Source organism: Anabrus simplex, chromosome 2 (assembly GCF_040414725.1).
Source record: "Anabrus simplex isolate iqAnaSimp1 chromosome 2, ASM4041472v1, whole genome shotgun sequence".
In the NCBI taxonomy this organism is placed as follows: domain Eukaryota; kingdom Metazoa; phylum Arthropoda; class Insecta; order Orthoptera; family Tettigoniidae; genus Anabrus; species Anabrus simplex.
In genome coordinates, this window is record NC_090266.1 from 653,336,688 (window position 1) to 653,358,121 (window position 21,434).

The window sequence follows — 21,434 nt, forward strand, 5'->3', positions numbered from 1 at the left end:
GTACCTTCAGATTGGGCAAAAGCAGTAATTGCACCTATCTATAAGCAAGGGAACAGGAAGGATTGCAACAACTATCGAGGTATCTCATTGATTAGTATACCAGGCAAAATATTCACTGGCGTCTTGGAAGGGAGGGTGCGTTCAGTCGTTGAGAGGAAGTTGGATGAAAACCAGTGTGGTTTCAGACCACAGAGAGGCTGTCAGGATCAGATTTTCAGTGTGCGCCAGGTAATTGAAAAATGCTACGAGAGGAATAGGCAGTTGTGTTCATGTTTCGTAGATCTAGAGAAAGCATATGACAGGGTACCGATGGAAAAGATGTTCACTATACTGGGGGACTATGGAATTAAAGGTAGATTATTAAAATCAATCAAAGGCATTTATGTTGACAATTGGTCTTCAGTGAGAATTGATAGTAGAATGAGTTCTTGGTTCAGGGTACTTACAGGGGTTAGACAAGGCTGTAATCTTTCACCTTTGCTATTCGTAGTTTACATGGATCATCTGCTGAAAGGTATAAAATGGCAGGGAGGGATTCAGTTAGGTGGAAATGTAGTAAGCAGTTTGTCCTATGCTGACGACTTGGTCTTAATGGCAGACTGTGCCGAAAGCCTGCAGTCTAATATCTTGGAACTGGAAAATAGGTGCAATGAGTATGGTATGAAAATTGGCCTCTCGAAGACTAAATTGATGTCAGTAGGTAAGAAATTCAACAGAATTGAATGTGAGATTGGTGATACAAAGCTAAAACAGGTCGATAATTTCAAGTATTTAGGTTGTGTGTTCTCCCAAGATGGTAATATAGTAAGTGAGATTGAATCAAGGTGTAGTAAAGCTAATGCAGTGAGCTCGCAGTTGCGATCAACGGTATTCTGTAAGAAGGAAGTCAGCTCTCAGACGAAACTATCTTTACATCGGTCTGTTTTCAGACCAACTTTGCTTTACGGAAGCGAAAGCTGGGTGGATTCAGGCTATTTTATTCATAAGTTAAAAGTAACAGACATGAAAGTAGCGAGAATGATTGCTGGTACAAACAGGTGGGAACAATGGAAGGAGGGTACTCAGAATTAGGAGATAAAGGCTAATTTAGGAATGAACTCGATGGATGAAGCTGTACGCATAAACCGGCTTCGGTGGATGTGAGGCGAATGGAGGAGGATAGGTTACCAAGGAGAATAATGGACTCTGCTATGGAGGGTAAGAGAAGTAGAGGGAGACCAAGACAACAATGGTTAGACTCGGTTTGTAACGATTTAAAGATAAGAGGTATAGAACTAAATGAGGCCACACCACTAGTTGCAAATCGAGGATTGTGGCGACGTTTGTAAATTCACAGAGGCTTGCAGACTGAACGCTGACAGGCATAACAGTCTATAATGATAATGTATGTATGTAAATAATTGTTGGTACAAACAGGTGGGAGCAATGGCAGGAGGGTACTCGAAATGATACAATAAATGCAAAAACTTGTACATTGAAGCTGTAAGCATTGATCCTAACTTAATAAGGCATGGATGGGAACAGTATTTTCTACTGAATGGGAACTCAAAACTAATTGTTATGATCTAGTTTATTAATCTAAAGCAATGCAATCAAGTGAAAATGCAAACACTTCATAAAAATGTACAAATGAAACTTTGGGGTTTCGTGTCCCCTCAAAATATGAAGTTACAACTCAATACAGGGCAAAGTTAATTTTACATAACTCCGGAGGTTGCGTTGCGTGTTCTGAATGTTTGGTCCATAGACTCTGAGATATGAATATTAATAGTGTAAAGAGACCATATCGCAAACATTTAAACTGTCCCTTATACAGTGGGAATTATAAATAAGCATCACTCAAAAGTAAACAGACGAGTGAGGCCCTAATATATACACTGACTTAGCAAATGTCACGGGATAGTAACCTAATAGCGCGTGGGGCCTCCTCTGGCCCTGGGAACTGCAGTGAGACGCCGTGGAAGTGAGTCGACAAGTCCCTGGTAGTCCTCTGGACGCAGCTGACACCAAATCGCTTGCAGAGCGGCCGCCAATGCTGGTCTGTTTGTGGGTGCAGGATCCATGGCACGGAGCCTGCATTCCAGGACATCCCAGATATACTCGATAGGGTTCATATCGGGGCTCCCAGGTGGCCATGGCAGTTGTTGGACCTCCGCTGCATGTTTCTGGAACAATTCCCGGGCGATGCGGGAGCGATGTGGCGGCGCGTTATCATCTTGAAACACCGCAGAACCGGCTGGGCAATGGAAGACCAAAAATGGGTAGAGATGGTCTCCGAGAAGCTCAACATACCGCGTACCATTCAAGGTCTCTTCCAGAACAACTAGGGGGCCCATTCCATACCAGAAAAATGCACCCCAGACCATAACGGGGACACCAGCGCCCTGGACCACACCTTCGAGGTCTGGCGGGATCCATCGCTTCATGTGGTCTGCGCCATACACGGTGCCTCCCATCCGCATGGTGCAGTTGAAATCGTGATTCGTCCGACCATATCACGTTACGCCATTGTTCCAGTGTCCATCTCTGGTGACTGGTGGCAAATGCGCGTCGTTGGGTTAACAGTAGCACCTGTGTGTGGCGCCGGCTCCCGTACCCCATAGAACCCATGTTCCTACGGATTGTCCACTGGGAGACATGTCTAGCACGGCCTGTGTTGAATTGAGCCGTGATTTGTTGCACGGTTACCCGTCTGTCACTATTGACAATCCGTCTTAGATGTCGCCGGTCACGGTCATCGAGGGTGTCTGGACGGCCGGTTGTTCGTCTGTTGTGGACGGTGACACCCGCATTTAACCATTCACGATGCACCCTGGACACAGTTGATCGTGTGAAGCCGAATTCCCGCACCACTTCTGAAATCGCATTTCCCATCCGTTGGGCACCGACCACCATACCCCGTTCGAACGGTGTCAGCTCACGACGACGTTCCATGTTACACCTGTCACATGCACAGCCACTGCTCACAAGGTCTCCTATACAACTGCCGCTGGCACAGGGGGCGTGTTATGTGCAGACAACACACCTGCGCACCAGTGCTCCGCTATCCCCTGACATTTGCTGAGTCAGTGTATATAAACAAATAACCCTCCAAAAAGGCACAGATTCAAATGGGTGACTGTCACTGAACCAAACGGGGATCAAAACCCACGATCAAAACAACCTGAAAATTTACTATAAATAAATGGGAGTGGAAGTAATACATCACTGGCCCACACAATATTAGAGTCACATGACATTTAAAACGTGCAACAAAAGAGAAACACATGTAGGCACAAACATAATTTCTCCAGTTAAATGGCAAGACTCGATCCAGTACTGTCTCGGGAAGTAATCCTGGACTGGAAACTTGTAAGTCCTATCTAAGTCTTGGCTATGTTTTAATGAACCTATTTAATTTCATTCTCTTCTTCCTAAATGGCTGATCAAATGACAGTGGTTGCAATAATCATTGATCTACGCATTAAGAAAACTCAGCTATGGTTGGAATATCATTGTAATCCATTAGTAAATTCTATCCGATGGGCAAGCTTATTTTATCTACCTGTTCCTGCCCTCACCCTTTCATAACATAGTCTGTTAGTCTCATACAATATAAGTTTCATATTGTTCATATTGATGATTCCAGAGTTCAGTTTATAATTCAAAGGAAGGGATGATCCACCTCATCAATACAAGATTTAAAGTTCATTTATATTTTATATTTAAAATACTAGTACTAGTTTTGACTCTTTAATTGGGTCATCTTCAGCTAGATACATAAACTTTTAAATACTAAAAATAGCACTCTTTAATGTAAAAATTGTTAAAAGAATTATTAGAAGTAGAACAAGTCAGGATATCATCTGTGCTACTTATATACATAATGTGACCATGAAGACCAAGATTGCAGGGGTTGGGTCTTATGAGAGATTCATTTCATGGTATAGCGTTGACTGTGTGGGCAGGCCAGCGGTGAGTAAAGCAATAGCACCGGCAAATTGTTGGGGATTATGATAAGGTCCTAGAAGAAGCTGGAGCTGATAACAATTCTTCCACTCCTGCTATGTGACCTTCAGTACAATTAAGCTTCTTAACAATCTAAACTAAATTGAGTTTCAAACTCCCCATAATTATCAATGCCATATGATGCAGTGCTCTCATTTTATGAGGAACCTTCTGCATCATTCAGCCACTGGCAGACTTCTGCTTCCTTGACCACAGCATGGTATTAGTGTTAGTTAGTTAGTTAGTTAGTAAGTGGGAAGCCAGGTGTACAGAATGAGAAAACTAGATTACAGCGATTGAGTTGGCCATGTGGTTAGGGGCGTGCAGCTGTGAGCTTGCATTTGGGAGATAGTGGGTTCGAACCCCACTGTTGGCAGCCCTGAATATTATTTTCTGAGGTTGCCCATTTTTACACCAGGTAAATGTTCACCTTAGTTAAGGCCATGGTCGCTTCCTTCTTACTTCCCTTTTCTATCAAGTGTCACCATAAGACCTGGTGCAATGTAAAGCAGCTTGTTGTAGATTGCAATGGAACCCCGGTTCTCACTTTTCATGTCTGTGCTTGTGGCAGGGAGCATGTTCCATTAATACCAACAAATTTAGACATCTAGCAACTATATAATTAAATAACCTCACAAATTTTAATTAAAAAAAATACTGTACATGTATACAGTTTTATTATTCACAATTTCAGATACTGTTGAAAAATGACCTTCAGCAGTATGGCATGCCTTACATCGTTTAAACAAATTACGAGTGGCGTTCAGTATATAATGCAACACATTTTAATTCTCGACCAGTTTCGTTTAAAAAAATGTAATTTTGTTTGGGACATCTTTGAATATTCTGGCTTAGTCTTGTAGAGTTTCATTAATTTCAGAGAGGTGGCAGCGCTATAATTAGCCTTCAAAATGGCGTCTGTAACAGAGATGCGTACCAAACACACAGCAGTTATTGAGTTTTTTTGGGCGGAAAACCAGGGCATTACAGATATTCATAGGCGCTTGCAGAATGTATATGGAGATGTGGCAGTGGAAAAAATCACGGTCTTATTTTCACGCCAGGCAAATGCTGGGGCTGTACCTTAATTAAGGCCACGGCCGCTTCCTTCCAACTCCTAGGCCTTTCCTATCCCATTGTCGCCATAAGACCTATCTGTGTCGGTGCGATGTAAAGCCCCTAGCAAAAAAAAAAATCACGGTGAGTCATTGGGCGAGACATGTTTCATCATCACACCAAGGTCGAGCAAACCTGTCTGATCTGTGTGCCGGCTGGCTGCACATAACTGTGACGCCTGCAAAGTTGGAATATGTGAACACCCATATTCAAAGTGATTGACGGATCACAGTCAAACATCTCGCTGCTGAACTTGAAGTCTCTCTTGGTAGTGCTGACACACTTATCCACCAGTTGGAGTATTCAAAGCTTCGTTCCTGCTGGGTTCCTCGACACCTGATGTTTAATTTCAGGGCTGTTCACTGAAGACTTCGCTTTGGAGACTGCTACACCTGATTGAGGACACGTCCATGATTTTCATTTGTGGACACAGTTACTGGCCTACCAGATCTTCCCTTGCGTTGACACAATACACTCCCCGTACGACAACATTTTTTAACAATAGATAGCATAACTGGTGCTGGCTTATTGAAGTGTTCACGATATTGTTCCGCCACTAACTTTAAACTCAGCCCACCTTGATAACCGTTTCCGTACAAGCGAAAATAATACTCCACTATAAACACTTTTTCCTCAGCCACGAGACCCATTGTCACCTCCAATCACAGAGCACAATGTTCTTTACACAACTAACAATTCATCATGGTGATGTAACAACATGCAGACGCTCAGGCGTGCGCATGAGCACTGCACGAAAATGAGTACTGTATATTTTGGCTCATACCATAGTATATACTTACAGTGTGCAGATATGGTAGAATGTTCTCAAAATTGAGCCTTTCCAGTGAAGCGTTTAATCATTTATATACTCAACATGTTCAACATTCCTTTTAAGGGAACTAAGAGTGCTTTGTGTTTTTGAATTACTTTCTAGGTCATCAACAATTGTGCTGGTGAACTGAGTGCCCATTATCCAAGCCAGCTTGTGATTCTGGAGTATGAGCGTTCTTTTGGTTCTGCTAATAGTTCTGCTCGAACATCAGAAACCCAGCGTACACCTTGCACTATTTATGAAAGTGTGCACGACACAGGAAAGCTCCGTGAGCTCTTTATAAAAGCACGCTTTGCACGGTGTCGTGCAAGATTTCCACTACCTGTTATCTTATATAGAGGAAAGCACATATGCAGGTAAGAAATTTACAAACTCTCTTCTTACTGAACCTTACCTAGTGTCTTTTCTATTTCCATCAAGAGTTTCAAGTAGATTGCTCAGACTATTCGCTTGTGTTGAAGTTTTACATTCTTTTTGCATCTTTCTCTGTCTGGCTTCGTAGCCAAATGGTTAGCCTGCTGGCCTTTGGTCCAAGAGAACCCGTGTTCAAATCCCGGCCAGGTTGGGGATTTTAACTTTGATTTGTTGTGTGTGTGTCATCTTCATCATTAGAATTCATCATAAGTAGGGTCCTATTCTCACAGATGTGCATGTCGCCTATAAGGCGTCAGCTCATAAAAATGTTTTCTAATTATAAGGTCCACTTAGTCAGTACTAAAATATGTTGCAGCTCAACTAAAAATTGAATATTCACAAAATAATCTTGTAGAACATGTTTCAATCCATTTGGATCATCCTTGGCTACATATTAATAACAAGTCTGGCTCCGTAGCTGAGTGGTCTGCGCAGTGCTCTTCAGTTCACAGAGCCTTGGTTTTGATTCCCGGCCAGGTCAGAGATTTTAACCTTGACACGTTCCTTGAGGTTTGGGTCATCATATGTCCTGAAGCATGTTACTCTTATTTGTCGGTGCGAACTTTCCCAAAATTGCTGAGTAAATAACTGTGTCATAGTTACAAATTACTGATAATTAATGGCAACATCATGTTCATATTTGAAGTAAGGGATTGAGGCATGCTGCTAGTTTTGATCGGCACACCTCTGACCCAAAGAAATTTTGTACATTTTCCATTCATATCGGCTTTGGGGAGCCCTGTATTCGGATTGTTGTTTAATCTATCCTTTTCTTGAAAATCGCTTAGTGTGGTTACGGTGAATGAAGCCTACAATCTTGCTGCCATCAGATGGTAGATCATTGTTTAATGCGAAGAGAAACACCCTTTTGATATCTCGTGTAACCTATTCCTTTTTACACTGCTCTAAGGCATACTCCCCACCGTGTAAGCTTAGTCACTAAGGGAACATCCTTACTCTTTCTCCCCTATTAATACTGAAGGTTGTTATTTTCTAACTGTTGAGCTTGATTCAGTGTCGCTAACTATACAGTTTAAGGACCCTCCTTGCTGACATGACATCATACAGTTATTGTTCATCTAGCATGTTGACACTGTTTAGTCAAAATTTTCTTGTGACTTGCGAGATTATGTACTGGCACCACTGTATTGTGGAAAGTCCGTACTATTTCATTTTTGAGAATAAATTATGCATTTTTCTTTTTCTGTAGGATTGTAAAGCAATTTGGATAATACCAGGTAAGTAGAATTGTGGCATGTTCGAATAATGAATTTAATGAAGTAGTTGGTATGAAATGACGAACAGAACATTTTGTTAATGCTAGAACTGGCAACAGTCGAATATTCAACACTTTGGCCCCTGCTGTAGTAGCACTGTCGAATATTCGACATGTTCGTATTTCTTCATGTAATTTCCTCAGTTCTTCAACAGATGTCACGGCAGTCTACTTTTTGTCATTCTCGATGTCCACAGCACCGAGCTGCAGTGGCTTAAGTGCGGCCAGTATCCAGTATTCGGGAGATAGTGGGTTTGAACCCCACCGTCGGCAGCCCTGAAAATGGTTTTCCGTGGTTTCCCATTTTCACACCAGGCAAATGCTGGGGCTGTACCTTAATTAAGGCCACGGCCGCTTCCTTCCCACTCCTAGCCCTTCCCTGTCCCATCGTCGCCATAAGACCTGTCTGTGTCGGTGCGACGTTAAGCCACTAGCAAAAAAAAAAAAAAGAAAGATGTCCACAGCAGCCGTGAGTTCAGTTTCATTCATAGTTACAATGTCTTTGGGCGCAATTTCACGGAAATAAATGAGCGCAGTTTTCCGACCATCTGTTTGAGCCCCATTGCTACAGTGTTTGTAAACAAACCTTCACAGACTCTGCATTGCGATTCTGTTCCATATTATTTCTTAGCTTTCTGTTCGGTACAAGTTATTTATTTCTGTTTATACTATTTGATTGATATATACCTTTTTAGTAGAGTGTGACAGTGTGTGCTTAATATGGCATCTTCATTACGGAAAATTAGTGAAGGAAAGTAGTGTGAAATTTGTTGGAAGATGAAAGTGACGGATTGAGCATATTGACAGTGAACCAACAGATTCCGAGTCAGATTCGGAATGTGCATCAGCTATTTCTTCGCTTCAAATATTGGAATGTGAAAGTGATGACAAGTCTGCCGTACAGCAACTTATTGTAACAACATTGTCTAAAGTCACGCCTCCAGAGCGATGCATGCCAATACATTTTCCATTATATTTTCAAGAATATACCTCTCAGAAATGTTTGCCAGTGCATTACAGATATGTTATTGACAATCTGTGTACTAGACATGATATAGACTTTTGGGCTTATGCCGTGTCAAGAAAATAAGGTGAAATGCTTCAAGTTTCGCAGAGAACTTTGCTGTCCGTCTTCAGAAGAAAATCTCGAATGTCCACGAGAAAGGCTTCTCAAACAATGAGGTTTGAATTTAGACATTTTAATAGAAGTGTAAGTGGTACGATCATTCCTCACTAGATGGCTGCCCAGACGCGGCACCGCGCTAGCGTTTGAAGCGGACGCTGACGGAACCATCAGGATCAGTGTGAGAGGGTCACATAACATAACAGGTGTACACACATATGAAAGTATGACATTGAAACAAGGCTGGAATGAAACATCTGGCAATGAGGAATGTATGAATTTGGAAAACACCAAAACAAAATAACAATAGTGAAGGGGACAGGGAAGGGAACTACCTACGTAAATCCTTATTGGCTGGCAACCACGTATTACTTAACTGATGACCAGTGTCCCTGTTGAAATTGTTAGGATTTCTATGTATTTCCACATCTTCCCGTGTAATCCTGGACCTGTAGTGTCTAGTGTGGGTAAGAGCTTGAGCATCTCGGAATATGACATCATGACCCGACGATAGAGCATGCTCAGCTATTGCTGATTTGTCTGGCTGGTTGAGATGAATATTTCGTTCATGTTCCTTGATACGACTACCAATGGACCAGCATGTTTGGCCAATGTATACCTTACCACAAGTACAGGGAATTTTGTATACCCCAGGCTGTAAGAGTGGGGACAATTTGTCCTTGGTTTTACCTGGACTGTGAGCAATTTTAGTGACGGTGCCAAACACAGTTTTTTTTATTGTGTTTGTGGAGGACCTTGGCAATTCCATCTGTGGTGTTGTGAATGTAAGGCAGATAGGCAGTTCCTTTCACTTCTTCCTTCTGTGAACTTTGCTTGGTCGTTTCTCTGGGATGCAGGGCTCTATGAATTTGCAATTCACTGTAACCATTACCCTTCAACGTGACTGAGTGTGTCCATCTGCACCTGGATTTTTGATGGCTCACAAATTCGTCGTTAATCTTTCCAAGAAATCCTTGGACGAGAACCAAACCTCAGTTCTAGCTAAGGGTCTTCATTTCACTGCTGTTTTCTCTAAAATTCCCACTGAGGAGTTAATTACCTCCATTGAGGCAGCCATCCACAAACTACCTACGTATGAGGCTGAGGAGTTAAGGCAGAAATGTTCATAAGGTCCGCTGTTGTACCCGCGCCCAATTTAACAAGAGGCGAGAGGAGAGCTCTGATGGAATTTAGAGATGATTCTGAACTGACCATTCTCTCAGCTGATAAGGGTAATGAGACAGTGGTTATGGACACTGATGAGTATAAGAATAAGATCTCGACTATATTGTCAGAGCCTGTCTACAGACTGAGCTCACGTGACCCTACCTCTTGTGTGTCCAACGCCATCGTGAAGCTCTTAAGGCATTCTTCAATTCCAAAAGAGGAGGCTAAACATCTGTCCCCGGGGGATGCAGTGCCACCTATATTATATGGACTTCCTAAGATCCATACGGAAGATGTTCCCCTCATACGTATTGTTAGTGCAATAGGTTCTCCTACGTATGCTCTGGCTAAATACCTAAGCAAATTGCTTCAGTCACACATAGGTCGTACTGCATCATACTTCAGGGACTCTCGGTATTTTGTCAACAAGTTACAACCGTAACCCTTCAACCTAATGCACTTTTAGTGAGTTTCAATGTAGAGTCCTTGTTCACTAAAGTGCCGATTGACTCGGTCATGTCTCTCATTGAACACCTGTTCCCTGAGGACATTACTAAGCTATTTTACCACTGCAAGTCTTCCAGCTATTTCTTGTGGGGTGGGAATTTTTACGAACAGACGGACGGAGTGGCTATGCGAAGTCCACTTTTGTTGATAGTGGCTAATTTTTTTTATGGAGCATTTTGAGGAGGAGGCTATTGCTTCAGTGCCTGTCAAACCTATGATCTGGTGGAGGTATGTGATGACATATTTGTGGTCTGGACAGAAGGTCCTGAGAAACTTCTTCTATTTCTAAACCACCTAAATCAACAACATCCTTCAATTAAATTCACTATGGAGATGGTGTCAGACAGATGCCTTCCTTGGATGTTCTAGTAAGAAAAAAACGGACGGCTCCTTAGGATATACCGTCTAGCGTAAGCCTACCCAGACAAATCGATATCTTCATAAGATTCTCACCACCCTCCAGCACAAAAACAAGACATTCTCACGACACTCACCAAAAGGGCGAGACGAATTTGTGAGCCATCAAATATGCAGGTGGAGATGGACACACTCAGTTACGTTCAGCGGTAATGGTTACAGCAACTTGCTGATTCATAGAGACCCGCATCCCAGAGAAATGACCAAGCAAAGCTCACAAAAGGAAGAAGTGAAGGGAACTGCCTATCTGCCTTACATTCACAACACCACAGACCGAATTGCCAAGGTCCTCTCCAAACACAATATAAAAACTGTGTTCGGCACAGTCACTAAAATTGCTCACAGTCTGGGTAAAACCAAGGACAAATTGTCCCCACTCTTACAGCCTGGGGTATACAAAATTCCCTGTACTTGTGGTAAGGTATACATTGGCCAAACATGCCGGTCCATTGGTAGTCGTATCAAGGAACATGAACGAAATATTCGTCTCAACCAGCCAGACAAATCAGCAATAGCTGAGCATGCTCCATCGTCGGGTCATGATGTTGTGTTCCAAGATGCTCGAGCTCTTACCCACACTAGACACTACAGGTCCAGGATTACACGGGAAGATGTGGAAATACATAGAAATCCTAACAATTTCAACAGGGACACTGGCTATCAGTCAAGTAATACCTGGTTGCCAGCCATTAAGGATTTACGTAGGTAGTTCCCTTCCCTGTCTTCTTCACTATTGTTATTTTGTTTTGGTGTTTTCCAAACTCATACATTTTTAGTTATAAGTGGCTGAAGATGATCATTATATGATTGAAACTAGTCCCACACTGTGGTAAATGTAAATAGTCACATATAAATATGTATTGACTAGCAATTACCCGCGGCTTCGCTCGCGTGGATTTCGTAATTTGACCAAAGTAATCGTTCCTCAGCATTGTAATAAGACATTGTCTGAAAATTCCCAAAAATTGAGTTTCATATGCCCCAGACATTCTTTGTAAACCATGTTTGTGGTATTACCTTTTAGGGCGAAGACGACTATGCGACATAGAACTGTACATGTGAGAAACAGACTTCTCTCCAGTCGAAAAATCAATACATTTTTCTTTATTTTTAAAGGAGATTCCAAATACCTATTCCCACATCTGTAACATCTTCAATTTTAGATATATACATAAGTATCCCAATAAAAAGAATTCAACCCCTTGATCAGTCCTTCCTCCACCCTCATTCCCATCTAAGTGTATTTTCCGTAGACAAAAATACATGTTTATTTTTAAACATCTTTACATCTTCAGTTTCTAAGATATAAGTATCCTCATAAAAGACAATGCAACTATTTTTCACTTCTTTTCACCCCCTGTTAAGAACCTTCTCCAAAAGCATAAAGGTACAGGTTCCTGTATTTTTAAAGGACTTTCCAAATACCAAGTTTCTTGTCTCTAACATGTTAAGTTTTTGACATATAATGCAGATATACCGGTACTCATTTTAAAAATTCACCCCATTTTCCAATTCTTCTCAGCCCCTTAACTGGATTTTCGGAAAACAAAAAAAGTACATGTTTCATTATTTTTAGAGGAGATTCCAAATACCAGTTTTCATGCCTGTACGTATGTAACACCTTCAATTTTTGAGATAAATATATACTCATAAGAATAATTCAACTTCTTCTTCTTCTTCACTCCTTTCCATCCCTCTCCCGCCTTAAGTGGACTTTCCGCAAACATACGTGTTTCTTTATTTTGAAAGGAAATTCAAAATGCCAACTTTCACGTCTGTAACAGCTTCAGTTTTTTAAGAGGAAGTGTCCTCATAAACATATTTCAACTCCTTATTTACTTATTTTCAACCCCACACCCCTTACGTCGATTTTCCGAAAAAAACAAATGCGGGAATCTTCATTTTCAAAGGACATTCCAAATACTAATTTTCACGTCTGTAACATCTTCAGTTTTTGAGATATAAGTATACTCACAAAAGTAATTCAACTCCTTTTTTCACCCACCTTCCTACCCGTTAAGTTGAATCCCCTCTCCCCAAAAGTGCGTGTTTCTTTATTTTTAAAGGAGATTCCAAATAACAATTTTCATGTCTTTAACATCTTTAGTTTTTGAGATATAAGTACCCTCACACAAAGAATTCAATTTTTCAATTCATTCACCCCCCTTAAGTGGATTTTCCGAAGACAAAAGAACACGTGTTTCTTTACTTTGAAAGAAGATTCCAAATATAAATGTTCTTGCCTCTAACATCTTCAGTTTTTGAGTTATAAGTATCCTCATAAAAACAATTCAACTCCTTTTTCACCCCAGCCCGTTAAGTTGATTGCCCCCCTCCAAAAATGCGTGTTTCTTTATTTTTTTAAGGTGATTCCAAATACAAATTTTCACGTGTGTAACGTTAAGTTTTTGAGATATAAGTCTCTCCTTAAAAAGAATTAAATATTTTCACTTCCTTTCACCCACCCCCCTTAAGTGAATTTTCCGAAAACCAAAAAAAGTGTTTATTTATAAAGGAGCTTCCAAATGCCAATTATCACGACTGTAACATATTCAGTTTTGAGATATATGTATCCTCATAAAAAGGAATTTATTTCCTTTTTCACCACCCCCGCCCCAAGTTGATTTCCCCACAAAATGCATGTTTCTTTATTTTTAAAGAAGATTCCAAATACTAATTTTCATGTCTGCGACATCTTTCGTTTTTGAGATATAAGTGTCCTCATATATAGTATTCAACTAATTTCTTAATTAATTCACCCCCCTCAAGTGGAGTTTCCAAAGACAAAAGATTACGTGTTTCTTTACTTTGAAAGAAAATTCCAAATACAAATTTTCTTGTCTGTAACATCTTCAGTTTCTGAGATATAAGTATCCTCATGAAATGAATTCAACTCCTGTTTCACTCTACCCCCGCCCGTTAAGTTGGTTTCCCCCCACCCAAAAAATGCATGTTTCTTTACTTTTAAAGGAGATTCCAAATACCAATTTCCACATCTGTAACCTTCAGTTTTGAGACATAAGTTTCTCCAGAAAAAGAATTCAATTTTTTTACTTCCTTTCACACTCCCCACTCAAGTGAATTTTCCAAAAATAAACAGCACCCATTTCTTTAAGGTATGTTTTAACGTTTCGAAGGAAAATCCAAAATTCTTAACCGATTTTTTTGAGTTTCGTACCATAAAACAAAAAATATTAAACTAACAGTTTTGTATAATGCAATCAAAATTTTGTGCCTTATCTTCACCCAAAAAATTAGTTTAATGAAAAAAACACATAAATTTTCAAAATGTCATAAAATTTCCAAAAATGTTATAATCTTGAAATTGTTTTCACCAAGTTGAAGTATTTCATTCATAGAATGTTGTGAACTAGGATCTTCTATTTATCAAAAACAGAAAGTGAGCTAGACATAATTTTTGACAAAAGTTTAAAAATAATTAATCACCCGTGTTACAATGGCTATAAAAATAATAATAACAATAACAATATTCACAATATTAACAAAGTACTAGTTTACAACATTCCCACATTCATTAGCTTTAATTTAATCTACCATTGAATTTTCTATCTCAGTTTTAAGGATATTTAAATTTGTTTGAAATGTGGGAAGGTGTGCAAAAAATTACATTCAAGAAAAACAGCACTGAAGTTCTAGGACTAAGTTATGAACATAACCCACTTATTTGGGCACCTAGAAACTTGCCGTTCCATTGGTTGGACCCTCTTTTAGAAATTTATTGTCTTCTTTTAGTTTTCTTCTGCCTCTCAAGTACTGCCTCCTCTGCTTTTGTTCTGCAGTACTTTGATTTGCACCTTTGTGTAATGGTACTGCATCAGCTTCAAGTACACCAGATGATGTGTACTTGCCAGGAGCAATTCCCATCTTATTCAGTATTTCTATTTCCACTCCGTTCTCCCAGTTGAAATGGCAAACAGCATCCATCACTCCTATTTTTATGGTATCAAGCCCCACATTTATGTCTCCTTAGGACACCTTCTCCATACCATGGCATTGAATGACTCATTATTTTGAGTCAATCCATGCAAGGACTTAGCATTTCTGGGTCAGTGAGTCGCTCATATATAGGCTTCACTGCTTGAAGAATGCCAAAGGACAGGCCTGGTTTGAATTAAAACTGTTCTATCTCATTATTTGCTTTAGCTCACTGATATGAGCACAAGCTGTCAGTTCCTACAGGACACCAATGGTGGGTGGGACGGTCCTTTGTTGCTGTCAAATGGTACAATGTGGCCCATATGCCATTTGACATGACGTGAATACCGCTTGTGTTGGAACGTAAAGCAATTTCAAATAATTTTGCATCTTATCGATGAGTGCTCCTGTCAGTTGGGGAATTCATAATCACAGTTGCTGCAAAACAATGCAAGGGACATTCCCTAACCAAATCTCAGAATTTCTAGGTTTTTTACAAAAACTGTATTACAGATGAAGCAACTAGGGAAAGCTAATGCAAATAATATATGTGTAAAGCACTCTATGTCAATAATGGTATTGTAAATGTCACTAACACCATCAGATTCAATATTTACAGATGAAAGTTTGGACTGAGAATCACTAGCAAATGATTCCCTTACATTAGGCCTACCTTCCGTCTCACTATTTATACTGATAGCACAAGTAACACTGACATTCACCATGCTATGTCCGTTTCCATGAAATTTTCTCTTTTTCTTTGCTCTACATTGGCTTTTAGAACCCATTTTATACACACTCTCACAGAGAAACAAACTCTTTGGTCACAATGTGAAAGACCACTTGGCCACAAGGAAGATTTGTTTATATCCGTTGCCTATCAATGGAATAAAAGTCTTTGGAATATACAAGTATTGACATCTGTTAGTCAGAACTATGAACTATGTACTCAGGGGGCATGTCACACCAAATAGGTAAATTTGAATAAGAAAATCTGACAAGATGTTTACATGTAAGCAGGACACTGCAGCCACGCCCCTTATCACGCACGCACGTGGCTATTTAAATCTTATTTTCGGATACTTACAATTGGAATATATGTATGAATTATATCTCATTTTTAAGTAGAGACTTCAAGCTTTCGTTTCCAGTGAAAAAATTAAAATGGCATTTTTGGGCGAAAAAGGCGATTTCGAACGTTAATACATACCTTAAAAGATCTTCCACATACCAGTTATTACAACAGTAACATCTTACAGTTTTTGAGATATATGTATCCTCGTAAAAGGTATTCATCTCCGTTTTCATCCCCCCCCCCCCCCCCCCTACCAAGTTGATTCTCCCACCAAATGCGTGTTTCTTTATTTTCAAAGGAGATTTCAAATACAAGTTTTTCACATTTGTAACATCTTTACATTTTTGGTATGTATATACATTCTCATAAAAATAATTCAACTAATTTTTCAATTCTTTACACACACACACACACACACACACACACACCTCCGTTAAGGGTTTTTTCCGAAAACCGAAGAACACTTGTTTCCTTATTTTTAAAGGAGATTCCAAATACCAATGTTCACGTCTGCAACATGTTACGTTTTTGAGATATACTGTAGGATATGCTAATTTTAACATTTCACCCCCTTTTGTCAGTTCCCCCTAAGTGGATTTTCCGAAACTAATATTTATCTTTCTTTATATTTACATGAAATTCCAAATACCAGTTTTCAAATCTGTACTATGTTACGTGTCTGAGATAATTTGCAGATATAGTCTTTTTTTAAATTCACCCCGTTTTTCACTCCTGTTCACCCCCTATTCATCGGATTGTCCAAAAACACAAAAATACGTGTTTCTTTATTTTCTAAGGAGATTCCAAATTTCAATTATCATGTCTATAACATCTTCAGTTTTTGAGATATAAGTCTCCTCAAAAATGGTGTTCAATTCATTTTCCCCCCTTTTTCACCCCCATTAATGGGATTTTCCGAAAACAAAAAAATACTTGTTTCTTTATTTTTGGAGGAGATTCCAAATACCAAATTTTACGCCTGTAAACTTTTATGTTTTTGAGATATAGATATCCTCATTTTAAAAATTCTCCCCCCTTTTCATCCCCTTAGCGACGGTATATCCAAAAATCCTCCCTTAGTGAGCATTAATGGGATTTTCCGAAAACAAAAAAATATGTGTTTCTTTATTTTTAGAGGAGATTCCAAATACCGAATTTTACATCTGTAAACTTTTAAGTTTTTGAGATATAGATATCCTCATTTTAAAAATTCACCCCCCCCTTTTCATCCCCTTAGCGACGGTATATCCAAAAATCCTCCCTTAGTGACCACCTACATGTTAATATGAATGTATTCCCAAAATTTCATTTTGCTATGTTCAGTAGTTTTGGCTCGGCGATGATGAATCAGTCAGGACAAGTTATTTTATATATATATAGATTAGGTGGAATACTTAAGTCTATCTATTGTAATAACTAACCAGTTTTTGCAGTGCCATTTCACCATAAAACTGCAAAAATATGTAATAAGTATGCGCACAATAACGGTGTCATGCAACTCCCACGAACAGGAGAAAAATCATTGCAAGTTACTGAGGGGATTTCCCTTATCAGTGGAGTTGAAGGAACGGCTTCTGCCATCCATGAGCATATTGTGTACCTCTTCGGCTTGTAAAGCCGTGAAATTTGGATGGAACATATACCGTATATCTTTCCGCTGGAGAGAAAGAACTGTGGAGCACATATATGCTTCTGCCCATGCAGAGTTAAGCTATTGTTGTTAACCTTGATTTTCATAGACATTGATTGCCTCCAGTTATTGCACAAAACTGATGTGCTAGATCGGTGATTATTACATTATTTGTAATTACCTTTCGGTCCCATGTGTTCTGCTTTATCAATTCTTTGACATTCAGATATTTCCAATGTTTTATTCATTTCCTCTTTGTTGTGTGTTATTGCTTAGTAGTGACAGTGGAGCATAAACTGTGGAATCATTAATGAGCCCTCTCAATGGTATTTTGCCAATTATGTTTACATACTCACACATTCTTCCTTTTCTTCCCAGGTCATCAACTCTGTCGGGAGGTCCAGAAATATATGGAAGATCAGGGCTTGATTACTTGTTTTCAGGAAGTGAAAATGGACTTGATGAAGAAGAATTAGATGAAACGCCCCAATCACAAAGTGATTGGCAATTATTTGACCGTGTGCGAAATCAGGACATTAAGCTACTAAAAACGCTCAATGTGGGCACCATAGTGGATTTCATGGTAGAAAAGAAGAAGGTAAAATTTGGGATGAAGTGAGTATCTTATAGAGGAGATATGTGTTATGTATATGTTATATCTTTTTTTTTAAGGAGAAAGGTCTATGAAATAAATTGTCCCAAATACATCATGGTAGGTATTACAATAAGACTAGCGCATTGGGACTGGAAGGAGATCCATCTTTTTAAACTACTGGTAAAGCCGATCCTACCCCGTGTAAACTGTGGAAGGTGATGTTGATAGTAATTTACACTGTATATCAATACTGTGAGCTTGTATTCGTGAGATAGTGGGTGCGAACCCCATTGCCAGCAGTCCTGAAAATGGTTTTATGTAGTTTCCCAATTTTCACACCAGGCATATGCTGGTGCTGTACCTTAATTAAGAGCTTGGCTGTTTCCTTCCCACTTCTGGCCCTTTCCTATCTCATCGTTGCCATAAGACCTATCTGTGTCGGTGTGACATAAGGCAGATTGTAAAAATATATATGTATGTTCTGTCTTCAGCCCTAAGGCTGGTTGGATCCTCAAAAGCTCCACCATCAGCTGTCATAGATGGCCTAGGCATCACTGAAGAGGCGTACTAGGGAAATGAAGAGTGATGTAGTTTCCCATTGCTTTCCTCACCAAGCCAGAAGTTGCTATTACATATCAGTCTGCCAAGCCCACTGAAATGCATGCACCAACCAACCCTATGAGCAACATTTTCACACCATTCATAGCAGGGACTGTCTGCAGAAGGAATGGCATTACAGTAAAACCTTGTTAATTCAAAGTCGTTGGGACTCAAAAATCGGATTTCGAATTACGTGATTTCGAATTAACCGCCAATTCGCAATTCAGAAGTACCAACCCTTGCCGTGTTACAAAATATTCTAAGGCCCGTTACTGCATGCAGTTAACCTTGCTTCACAGTTTATACCTTTCAAGTGCCATGAAAAAAGAACTATTTCCAAAATGTATCCAAGAAGGTATATTTACAGTATTCAAATAATGCACTCGGATATCTCACTGGTAAACATAACCTTACGCAACGAAAGAAAGAAAAACAAGCACGATTCAAAGACGAGGAGAAATCTATGCTGGTTCCCATGCGCAAGTGCTTTATTAATTGGATTACTATACTGTATGCATTTTAGATGCCTTGTATTTACACAGAAAGTACCCGATGCCCTAAAAATCAAACTTTCCTTTGACTCTATCCTTGTACGATTTCCCGCCATGGCACTTCTCTCGTACTTCAGAAATGTAAACACTTGCCGCGTCAGAAAGTATTCTAAGGCCCATTAATACATGCAATCACTTCGATTCACAGTTTAAACCTTTCAAATGCCATGGAAAAAACTATTTCCGAAATGTATCCAACAAGGTGCATTTACAATGTTCAAATAATGCACTTCAATAAATCACTGACAAACATAACCTCATGCAGCGAAAGAAAAAAGTCGCACAATTCAAAGACTAGGATAAATTATGCCGGTTCCCCTGTGCAAATGCATTATTTTTTGGATTTCTGTACTGTTTGCATTTTTAGATGCTTTGTACTGGCATGGAAAGTGCCCGACGCCCTTAAAACATAGTAGCTTATCAAACTTTCCTATGACGAGTGGATACAGTATCTCACTTCCATGTGCATTGCAACGCACTACTATGACCTCCATCCCTCACCCTTGTACGATTTCCCGGCTGGCAATTTCTCCTTTAAAACCATAAGACCGTTTGGGCTCGTATGAAAATAAAGCAATGCAGTTTCACTGGCAATGACAATATTGTTCGGTGCCTACAAATTTATTACATGAGCCACGTTTTTTCGTCAACTGTCGGCATCGCCAGTGTTCGCGGATTCTGTTTTCCTGCACCCTGCCTGTTGTGTGATATTACGGCGTTCCTTAAAAGGTCAAATACAAAAGAATTCCGATTTCATTCAACTTAGCAATCATGAAGCGCACTGTAGACAGTGTAAGTGCGGAAAGCTACCCCTCCACGTTCCGGAACGCGCGTTCTATTATGACGCGGAACTGATAAATTTCGAGTTGAAATTACTCTGTAACATACTATTGTTTTTAAATGTAAAGGCAGTTTCGAATTAAAAGTCTGAATTTCGGTAATGGGGCCGACATTGTACTTCGAATTACGAATTATCCGTATTTCTAATTAAACAATTGAAATAACATGCAAAACTATATCTCATGTTTCCGGGAACGAGAGCTTCTTCGAATTAGGCGGGATTTTGAATTAACCGATTTCGTGAGGTTCTACTGTACTAGCATCGCTCATACCTCAGTCACTTTCATATTGTCAAAGCCAAGTATAAGATAGAGACAGATCAATGAAAGTAACAAAATTACTCTAGCCCATACCAGAAGACATAGTGCACTGTGAACACTAGGTCCTGCCAGCAAAGGCAAAAAAATACATATATATATCAATACCATATTTCACCACATAATCGTCACCACCACATTATCATCACATCTTTTATTTTCAATTCAGAAATTGGATTTTACAATTTCATTGCATGATCACATGTTCAGATTTTTTACAAATTTGACCATTTTTGGTCCTATATTGGTCCGTATTGACCATGACAATCAAATAACAACAACCTGTTATTGATGGGTCCACCCTGTCGGCATTTATCAGCAATTCACCAGCGATGTCAAGAGCATGGTATAAAATTTTTGAAATGTGTACGAATAATGATTAATGTGTACTAATTATACAGTGAGTGGCCTAAAGTCACAGGAAGGGTTGTCCAATAACAAAATGTAAGGTGTATGACCCCTGAGCGTTGCGGCTAGCTGCGGTGTAGCTGAGCAGTCTGTCACAGACACCACTGTCATGAAGATGACAACACTATAAGGAATCAATTTTCAATACAATATATCTAGTGAATAATATTACATTAATCTTGGGACTAGTTTCAGCCACTTAGTGGCCATGTTCAGCCAAAATAAAAATTAAACTGATCATGTGATAACTAAAACATACGTATATAAGATAAAGACAATGTTGCAGGAATAATTATAACATTAAAATGCATATAAGAACAAAAATTGTGGTTGTGATCTTATCGTATTCAAAAAGATGCACACGCGGGATGCTGTCATTTGTGTCCACTATTTTATTTACAAATTATATGCACATTGTACACACACATTAATGAACTGCCATCTTGAACTAACATTTGACTGCTAGACTAGCATGTCAACCGATTACCAACACAACAAAATCACAACATAAGTTCACACACTCGACTAACGACTTTCACTAACAACTCTTAACTCCCAAGACTGTCTCTTTTTATACCTTACCTGGCCAGGCTTCTAGAAAAGTGTGATACCACATGTTTTCTCGTACCTTCTCGAGTCTCCG

At 39.6% G+C, this 21,434-nt stretch overlaps 1 protein-coding gene across 2 annotated transcripts in view; it reads left to right on the forward strand.

Moving 5' to 3' along the window:
* Positions 1-21,434, forward strand: part of EDTP (Egg-derived tyrosine phosphatase) — a 294,601-nt gene that overhangs the window by 9,233 nt on the left and 263,934 nt on the right. For both annotated transcript variants that reach the window (XM_067141139.2, XM_067141140.2), the window contains exons 3-4: positions 6,038-6,291; positions 17,859-18,095. In XM_067141139.2, coding sequence (XP_066997240.1) covers positions 6,038-6,291; positions 17,859-18,095 — 491 coding nt within the window. The remainder of the gene's footprint in view (positions 1-6,037; positions 6,292-17,858; positions 18,096-21,434) is intronic.